The sequence below is a fragment of the Rhopalosiphum padi genome, chromosome 1 (genome assembly GCF_020882245.1).
Source record: "Rhopalosiphum padi isolate XX-2018 chromosome 1, ASM2088224v1, whole genome shotgun sequence".
Classification (NCBI taxonomy): domain Eukaryota; kingdom Metazoa; phylum Arthropoda; class Insecta; order Hemiptera; family Aphididae; genus Rhopalosiphum; species Rhopalosiphum padi.
Genome location: NC_083597.1, coordinates 83,528,945 through 83,540,031, shown reverse-complemented (window position 1 = coordinate 83,540,031; position 11,087 = coordinate 83,528,945). Strand labels below are relative to the sequence as shown.

At 32.0% G+C, this 11,087-nt stretch overlaps 1 protein-coding gene across 1 annotated transcript; it reads left to right on the top strand.

Moving 5' to 3' along the window:
- Window positions 1-250: 250 nt before the first annotated feature.
- On the top strand, window positions 251-2,724 carry LOC132917256 (uncharacterized). Its single transcript, XM_060977905.1, has 2 exons — window positions 251-1,060; window positions 2,153-2,724. Exons 1-2 carry the CDS (start codon window positions 802-804, stop codon window positions 2,290-2,292), a joined length of 399 nt encoding a protein of 132 aa, XP_060833888.1. The 5' UTR covers window positions 251-801; the 3' UTR covers window positions 2,293-2,724.
- The last annotated feature ends 8,363 nt before the right edge of the window (window positions 2,725-11,087 follow it).

Genomic DNA, 11,087 nt, shown 5'->3' with positions numbered 1-11,087 from the left:
TATTTATGGAACAAATAATTTATACATATAAGTGCTGTGTGCGTGCATGTAGGCAGTGTTGAATTCAGATAACAAAAATAATATCTTCTAGCTAAATAAATATCTAGATTAAAATTGAAATTAATTTAAATAAAAATATTATAAATGTTTATACAATTTAAAGATAGAATATTAAATTTGTATGTAGATAACACTTTTTTATCTAGATTTTCATCTTAAAATAGTTAATTTTTATTAATGCTTGACATGTTATTAGATAATGTGATTAGGGTAGGCATAACCAGGAAGGCGTATTTTGTGTCAAAAATATTTTAAAGAATAAATATGCGTAAAAAAATATAGTTAGTAAACGATTATTGAAAAAATACACTTGATTTATACAACGAGATTTATCTAGAATCTAGATGATTATAATATTATGATAATAGTTTTATTTAAATCTTAGATACCAATTAAATACTAATTTATTTATTTATTTAAATAAGATTTAGGTACTTAATTTGTATGTAGATGATTTCTTTTGATAAATTTGTCTAGATATCATTTAACACTGTATGTAGGTCGGATAACTCGATGATAATATTCATATTATATTATTGTTATTATTATTGGTATCATATCCATGTGTCGTCGCAGCGTTTCCGTGATCAATCATTTCCACGGCACCAGTGCAAACATGTGTATGAACACGGTCGTCATTTGCAAGCCGGACTAACGTTTTGCTAAAAATAATTTCTTTTCCTCGTTACGACCGCGGTCCATCGAATCTACGTGGTCCCACGACAAGCACAACATACGGAAATGCACCGAAAGATTGCAGTCTTCGTTCTATTGCAGTGTATGGCGATATTCGCGTGTCATCTAAAATCGGATATCCCAAGATCGCAGCGATCCATTATCGGAGTGCCGACATTTCTCAGCGATCGTTTCGCACAGGAGCAGCGGCGCACGGTGGTCGGCTACGACGGACAGTGCAGACAAATGTTCGAAGACCGCGACCATAGCGGTAGTTGCTCATCGCAGCCTAAAGCACAACTGCCGGCTCTACCCGAAAAACAGCGTAATATATATCTACATTCAACTTACTCCACAATTGTCACTATAGTAATTATATTATCGAACAAATTATACGAATTTTTATTATACACAAAACGAAATGTTAATATTTTATGATTTGTACAATATTAAAATATTATAATATTCAGTTAGACCGCACGCGGATAACGGAAAAAAAAAACTCGTAGTTGATACATAAAATATACCTATTGACGCTATTTTAGAGTTTAAACTGTGATGCGTATTCTTATAAATAATTTCTATAATATAAAATTATGTTTAATTTTATATTATAATAGTTCTTTAAAATAAATATAAATTACTTACCAAACATAGTAGGTAGGCACACACTTAATTTTAGTCATATTTGTATATTGTGAAATTGGTATTGTTTTTTTATAAAGTTTAATGCTTTAAAGTAGTATTATCATGACTTTGACGGGGAGGAGGGATTTGCATTGACGTGTTAATTAGCCCCTTTAAACATTTTTCTAACTCCACAAAAGAGGGCTAGTGGAGCCGATTGATATTATTTTGATATATACAGGGTGATTCTTTCATCACGAAACACTCATTATTTCAAAAAGTATTCATGATTTTGAAAACATTATTGTACATAGTTTTATTTAGTTAAAAAACAACGTTTTTATTAAAAAAAATATATTTTTTTAAGTTTTTATTTTTTTGAATGAAAACATACAGTTTTAATTTTATATTCCAAAGCAGAAAATATACAACTATATAACTATATAGTATATATATTTATATATATTAATAAAATTCAACAGTGAATTCTCGGGGAGAGAGATCTATACCCCTTCTCTCATGGTGTGTTATAAACAAAAACAGCACGCTTAGTAAATAATTACATTTTTTATGACTTGTAGGTAATGCACTATATTATTATCAACGATATTGAGTGTAGGAACTGGAACTTAATAATATAATTACGTTTATATTGACGATAAAGAATTCATAAAACGTTACAATTTAGATATTGCCATTGTTTGTTTTTAATTTAATCATCACTCGTGTTCATAATCATAATGAAATGTGAAAAAAAAGATAAACTAACAAGTACGTTTATAATTTACAGAGTACGTGAGAAACTATGACGCCTGGTGGTTGGCTGTAATCGACAATGTCAATAGAAACAATGGACAGTTATTACAACGTGAGATTGAAACTAAAGAAGTGTGTAGGAAATTTCAGTGGACTTCACAATATAATCAATAAACTAAATCAGTTTATCATAGATTGATAATGTATATTATTATAATAGTATTACATCTAAACAAGTATTGATTAAACGTGCACTATGTTTCTTTCTGGTGCACTCTGTGTAAATAAAATGCTACGAATACAATGGGAGTTGTTGAAATGATTTTTTTTATCATATAATAAACTTCTAAAAGATTGAAGTAAAAAATACTATATTAATATTATTTATAACGTACATAAATTAATTTCGTAATCGTATGTACATTTTTAATTATTATTCTATATTTTATAATTTGTGTGCAAAAATACAATTGTCATTAACAACTACTATTAAACTATGAGTTATGACTATGTAACTCAAAGGGTTGTAATCGTATAAACCTACACCACGTCCTAAAAGTTCTATAATATATTTTTAATATATTTTATTAACCCAAATCATTAACTACCCCTGCAATAAATTAATATAATTAAATTCTGGTTTTTAACAAATTTTTTTTATATCAATTTAAAAATAAAACTGAATATATGTTTTTGAAATTTTTAAAATATCAATGTTTTACAAAATAATTAAAAATAAACTTATTAAAATTGAATAAATATAAACTTTTTTATTGGTTTGATTTTTTAGAAAATTTGATTGTGCAACATTTTTCTTTTTATAAATATTTTGAATAAATGTATACCATTAAAATGTATTTTTTTTTATATATTACTTACTATTAAAAAAGACTAGGTTAAGTTAATTTAAGGTATGGAGATAATTAAGACAAAACAAGATTTGATACACACCGTATAGTGGTTAATAGCTGACGCATGGCTTAATTGTTTGGATATTTTAAACTTCATAGGGCTTCAGAGCTGCAGGTAAAGAAATCAAAATAGCATATTCGTTTATAAATTAATCGAAACGGATCTTATAAAAACACATTATCGAAATTAAGATAAATAAAATTAAGTTAAATTATTTATTATAAAGGTATTATTATTATATATTATTTTTATATTGAACATATTTTGTTGAACATCATAATAATTATCATGGTACCATCCGATATGCCTTAGCCTAGAAATAAAAATTATTCTGGTAAATATAACTCAGTCTCTCGTATTATAACTGAAATATTTATTATTAATAAACATATTAAATTTTATTTTTGGTTAAAATTAATTGTGTTAAGTACTAATAAAGTATAAGTATGCAACAAGTATTTATTTATTAGCCAAAAAGATTCTTGATTCTAGGTTATTACTGGAATTATGATTTCTATAATACTTATAACATAGAAGTCATTCTGATGCTTGAGTGTACCTTGTGTCCTTGACTCCTTGTCATTCAATAAGTTATTATAATAGATTGTTGAATTTGAATAATTTGAACTACGATAAATCAATGGATACGAAAAATGATTGTGAACGAAAATTAATTTTATAATAATAATATATACTATCAAGTATATGTTTATTCTTTTCGATCATTTAATAAAATATAATATTATTTTAGTGATCCTTTTAAATTGAACACTTTCTTGATAAGATCGAAACCAAAGTGACGTGCGTTTCCCCTCTCCCACCAAGATTAATTATTTATTTTAAAATTATGTTCTTATTAGTAATTTTATAAAAAACTTTCATACACTTACAAATTGGTTTTCAGTATTTTCAGATCGTTACTCAGGTCGATATTTTAAAAATAAGGATTTAAAAATAGTACAAATATTTTGCAAATTATTTGCAATTTTTAATTAGCTAAACAAGGTCATATTATGATGTTTAATATGTTTGTGTTTTACACTTTAAATACCAAAATGTTTCGAAAACAATGTCTACGTATACATTATACAAACAGGTATGTATGACAAAACAATATTTTTCCAAAGTGGGGGTTCCTTACGTGAATACTTGTCAACATTTTAACATTATGTTTAATCGTAGAAACATACTTCGTACGTTATAATAATTCAAACATTTTTTTATAATTCAATTTGAATTTTTCGAAAAACAATTTAAGTTATGTATTATGTAAAGTACGAGAAGAAACTGAAATATTCTATTAATATATAATATTTCATATGTGCATATATATTCACAGTTTTGTACTCAATTCGAATTCCAGAACGTGTTTGGGATACACTCACGAAGTTTTGCTCATACGCAGATACTATAATATATACATTTATATTTAAAATGTATGGAGGAGCTGACCTCGAACAAATGTGTTCATCCTGCCGTTAAAAAGTTATAAAAAAAATTTCGAAAAGCCGTAGAAATATGCCAATATACGCGCAATAATATATAAATGGTAGTATATTCGATTTATTTATTTCGTTTCTATTGGTAAATCGAGTATTACGAATATTGTTAGCTCGTTCTACTGCGCGTAGTTAGGTTTAGACGATATTAGTAAATATTATTTGTTTATTTGCTAGAAAAGAATCATTATACGTATATAAATAACCATTGGTTTTTTTTTTAATAATAAGCTGTGTTAGAATAGGTCACAACTCATAACAAACTTGACATATTATAATATATAATTTCGGTTTTCTACAATAGAAGTCACGCGAGTCTTAAAATTCGGACGAGACGCGCAGGCCTTACCAGAGATCACGAAGTTTACGACGTATTGCATCGGTTTAATAATATATCGTTATTATACTATGTTATTGTACGATAAACGAAAATCGTGGAAATCGAAAAGCCGCGTCACCGACAGGTTTCCCGTTAGGCCGCGCGTCAGTGTGCTCGCAGAAGACTACTTCTTGTTATCACAACCGCGTGTTTGATTCGCGTATATATTTAGGTACAATATGCGTCTCGTCGAACAAACGAGCATAATATCGCGCCGGCATGGGTTTTCGTCAAGACACAACCGTCTAATTGAGTTTAACGGGAACTATAATATTATAGTCGAATTTCTTCGGGGTGCAGCGCATCCGTCCATTCCTCCCCCGCGGGAAAGGGTAGCACACCGGTGATATTACTCGTATCTGGCGTGTGTCGCGCGCCCGTTCGTATATGCCCACTGCATATATACATATATACACCATGTGCAATATATATATATAATATGCATGTACTGCAGGCGTCCTTGGGCGTGCTTATGAAAGGCTCACAGCGGGTTAAATCACTAATTACCTTGTCATCCAGACAAGCCATTAGAAACGTCTCGTCGTCTTCTGTGTATATCATTATTATTATTATTATTGAGAAGCGCACTATACATACACTGCGCGCAGCGTGTATTATATTAATATCGCAAACACACACACACACACACGTCACCCCTTTGCAAAAACTCGAAACGTTTCGTCGCTGCCGTCGCGTCCTCCGCACACACTCACACACACACACACACACGCTTATATATATAGGTATATCACCTATACCTATATCCGTATATATATATATATATGGAAATCGGAGGAGAAACGGTGTGTGTGTGTGTGTGAATGTGCCGCGAGTCGTATGGGAAATTCGCGTCGTCTCGTCAGCGATGGGCAGCGCGTGCGGAGGAAGCAAATGTTATTATAACGTTTGTCGCAAACGCGCACGACTCACACGGTGCTGGCAAATTGGTCGCTTTTACGCGTGGCCGTGTGTGTGTGTGTGTGTGCCCGTCGCGCTGGTTTATAACATGATATTATTATTATGTACACGAATATACAAATTGTGCGGGAGGGTCCGGTGCACGAGATTTATTCGACTACGTACACGTCGAATTTACTATAACTCGATCAATCCTTCCTCTCTGTCTATCTATCAGCCCCCTTTCCGTCATCTCTCCCGTCCTTTTCGTCCGTCACGTACCCTACTGGCACGCGCTCCCGGTCCACACCTATCCCGCGCGCCCCCGTCAATTTTCTCTCCGCCGCCGCCGTGTTTATCATCGATTCTAATGACAAGCAGTACGCGTATCGGATTCTTACGCGGCAGCGAACGTCCTATACACTCTGTACAGGTACGAGGTAGGCTGCAGGTGCGATTGCCGTGTAATTAATTTCGTTATATTTCGTCTAGAAACGGCCGTTTTGCCCTTTGAGAGCGGTTTTCGGAAGCTTATTATTATTATTGCGAAGACGCGGGCGCGAGCCGTAAAAGTGAGTTCCACCGGTGTGGCCTGTTTAAAAGCTTGATGGAAATTATTTTACCCCCCGTCGACTGTTTGAAATCATAAAATCGTTTGTCCTATTTAAAACTTATTATAAACGTCGTACTGCATTTAAAATGTACATTTTTTTTTCATCTAAAGCGACTCCCCGTCATTTTGTCAAAACACTGTGCGTACCGTATTAAAAGGAAATTAATAACTTTAAATTATATGTCAGTATTTTTTTTTTTTTTTTATATATAATTATTGTAATTTATTTTGCATTATGAATACGTCATAATAATGATATCTAAAATAACTTTGTTTGGAATTACAGTTACAACAAATTTAATATAAATTCAATAAATAAGCTGGGCACGATGGTTTTTAGGTTTTCTTTGCAGTCGTTCATAATAATCGTATATTAGGTAAGGTACCTAAAATACTTGAGATTTCCGAACTATAAATTATTTATTTTAATTTGTTTAATTCTTAACAATTGGTATTTTTATTATTTAATTATTATGCATCATTATATTTAGTAAATTCGTATATTATTAAAATGTATAATTCAGCATATTATTACCACAAGTCGTTGTTTGTCATTTGACACGTGAACTATTTAATACGTTAATGTAATAATGTATAATACTGTATAGGTACAATAGAGTATGTAGTTGCTGTCTTGCTGCGGGTGTTGTACTTACAATACATTTTAAAAATTCCTATTAAATATTGTATTATAATATAATATAACATTTATAATGTAATAAAAACAATTTTTGAATTTCAAAAATGTCATGGAAAATTTTGAAAAAGTTTATAAACATCAAAATAATATTGAGGTCATATTTTGTATACAATTTAAATTTATAAATTATATTTTACATTCTCAAAATCTAACATTTTATCAGTTTTAAAATTGTCGTGACCTATTATATTTGATATAGCTATTTGTTTGTTTTTAAATAATTGCTCTTATAAACCAGAAAACTAAAAATATTAAAAATAAATATCAATATTAAGTATAATATTTTTTTTTATTTAGAACTTAAATACGTAACTTATTATGTTTAAAGTCAAAAATATCTATTACAGTTTAATAAAAATTAGGTATTAAATAAAAAGCAAAATTTAAATACTAAACTTTCTTATTTAGAATACACAGTTGAAAAATGATTTTGGTATTTTTTAGCATTACACTAAAATTACTACTAACAATATAACGGGTTGTCATTGATATGGTTTTAATCCATTATAACAATATCGTCATTTATACAAAACAATATAATATTTTGTCCTCATTATACTTTTGAAATCGTATAAAATTATTTTTTAGACATAAAACTTATTTAAAAATGTCATAATATTGCTTTTAAAATGTTGTTTTTTTTATATTAATAATTTTTACCGTCATTCTGTCAAAACTATATGCGCACGCAATATTATAAAAATTAATTAAGAACTTTTTTTTTTTTATAAAAATTGTAATTTATTTTGACATTATAAATTATGAAGCGTGACATCCATAACTATGGTGTCGTTCGCAGAGTTTTCGTTAAAAACAATATCTGAAACATAACCTAATAATGAAAGTTGTTACTGTATCGACGTTTATTTTGTTGAGAATTACGGCATCATGTTCAGCTGCTATTTTAATAAAGTCACGTGCATTAGTTTATCCTGGAAAACGTTTATTATTCATATAAGTGCAAGATGAAGTATGATATACCATTAAAGATTTTGAAAGCCATGAATCAAGACTCCGATGGTCGAACGGTACAGAACACATTATACTTAATAGTTAATATGTACATAATAGAATTAGTTGTCATTAGTTGCTTACTAACTTGATGGGGACTATAATAACAATACTGTATTGGCCCTTTTTAAATTATTGAATGTATTTATATCTCATAAATGATTTTAAAAAAAATTAAGCAAAAGCAATAACTAGTACAACTGATAAGTAAACACGATATAATTATACTATTATGCAATTTGCGTTCTATACGTATCTATGCAATAAACTTATCACCCAAATCGCAATTACACAATCTTAACAACGATTTTCCGATTTTATTATGCAATATTATGAGTTATAGTCAGTTATAGACATGACGTCCAAACTAAATGGGTCGAATTTCGAATTATAAGTTTGGTTGATTTGTAATATTATATACTAAGAAAATAATAAGTTGTTTACTTTAATACTTTATATACTCCTATATTAGCCCTGTTTCCTAAATATGTCACTGTAGCCGACCTTATTCGACATAGTATAATACGTAACAAATAATAATAATTGCACCGCTGTCATTGCTGACGCCGTAACCCGTTTTCGGACGACCCTATTTTAAAATGGATATACTTACGTACGCCTACTACTACCACTACTACGCTGCTACTACGTGAGCAATAATTAAATAATAATTGTATTATTAAATGTTGTTGGACGCACAAAACCATTTGTAAAGTCGTTGGGCGATGTAATGTATAATATATAATATATATAGTAAAGGTACGACATGCAAAAGTGATATGACCGGCAAAATAACCAATATACATTATGCATACATACGGGTATAACTCCTGCGGTTTTTATACGAATGACACGTCGCCCGCGTGCGTTAACCGAATCGCATACCTGGTAGTTAGTTATAATATATAATGCATATCATAATGTAATATGTGTCTGGTACCGCAAAGCTTCACGCGCCTCGCCGCACGGGCGAGAGGAGGCACAGAAGATGGGCGTGTGTGGTGTTGGTAGCGACTAGCGGGGGAGAGGTCGACGAAAAGAGACGAACGACTTGCGGAGGGTGGTCCCGGGCAAAGGGTGGGCCGCGTTAGGGGTGGAGGTCGGTTAGGCCTGATATACGATATCTGCGAGCGGTTTTAATTAGAAGCTCCGGGTCGGCCGCGCGCGAGTGTAGAAATATCCTTCTGTTGCACGCCCGTGCATGCGATGTGTGTGCATATACGTATATAATAAAATATACAACCGCGACGCGACAGCGGTAACAGTATAATACGTATGTGCAGACGTGTATTTGCGTGTGCGTGCGTATAATAATGGCATTCGTCGTGCTTAAAGTGGTGGTGGCTGAGAGTGTTTTGGGCGTAGAGGGTCGGGTTCCGTAGCACCACCGCGGAAGGTGTGCCGCTGCAGAGTTTTAATAGCGGTTTAAGGATTTCCACTGTTGCCGTTCAAAGATCGCACATGACATTCACGATACTTGATAATGTATATACTGATATTCCGATATCGGTGATCGCTGCAGTATAGTGTTCAATCGACACCGGCGACGACTAGAGGGAGATTTGATAGACATTTCGAAATTAATTCAGAGTTACACGAGTCCTAGTCGCCTAACACCGCAGGACTGGCCGAATTATTTTATATAATTTTTTATTAATATTTTAAACGTACAAAGATTATCTATGCTGAATAATTCTGTGTTAAACTATTTTTTTCACCCGTTGAATCGTGAGGAATGTATGAAATCTAATAACATTTTTTGAAATAGTGTTTTGAATTAAATATCAAATTGTATACTAAACATTTAAAAATGCTTAATGCACTCAAAATTTAAAAACGCAAAATTTCAATTTCAATTTTTAAGCGACTCATCGAATTGCGTATTTGGAATGCATTATTTTATAGCGATAAAATAATAAATGGCTTTTGCATTTTAAAATTCAGCCTTAATATTATCTATTATAAATTTAGAGTTTTTTTGTATCACCGTCAGAACCTCATCGATAGGTCACCGGTCACCTATATTTAAGGATTTTTTTTTCTAAGTGGATTTATAACTACAGTCTTCGCAGTATTTTGCCTACGCGTATGCGGTGAGACGCGAGAGGAATAGGGTCGGTTAATATTCTTCGGACGTATATTTCTCCCCGAAACGACTGCAGCGATTGCAGAGAGAGACTCGTAGTCGGGACGAGGAACGTATAATATAAGTATACAAAACCATGTAGATATATATATATATATATATATATATATATTCGATATTGTGTGCATGTGCGCGCGCCCAAAACGCGGTAATAATAATATTTTAATACGAGGATGCGGACGGTCCACGTAGGCCATACACACACACACACACACATACATATATTAACACGTAACCCACCCTTTGCATTTGCTTACCCCCTCAGCGTGACAGAGTTAACTACCACCGCTACGGTTTGCCGTCTAAATCCTCCGGAGTTGGCGGCGGGTCGTTTACGGTCTCGCGCGCTTTTAAAAGTTACGATTACGACTTCCCGTCGCCACCGCGCTACCGCCCGAGCGTGTAAGACCGCTCCGAAAGTCCTTTCGAAGGGTTTCGCGTGACTCTCCGCAGGCGTATATATTATATATCGCGCATATTATTTATATATATTATTATTATTATTATTATTATCATCATTATTTTACGTTTATTTATGTGTGTGTGTGTGTGCACGTGTGCTACCGGATACCAACCCCTTTCCCCTCACATCATCACAGCGACTAGAACACTATAATAAGTGCGCGTCCCCGTCCTCGAGACGATGGTAATACGGTTTTTTTTTTTGCATTTTCTTTATTGTATCGTATTTTTCGACTACATTAAACATATATACTACACACATATTATACGTGTGTCTGTACGCTTGAAAGTGTTTATGGACTACAGAGTGTCCCGTAAGGAGGTTTGTGATTTTTAAAGGCTCCGAGTAG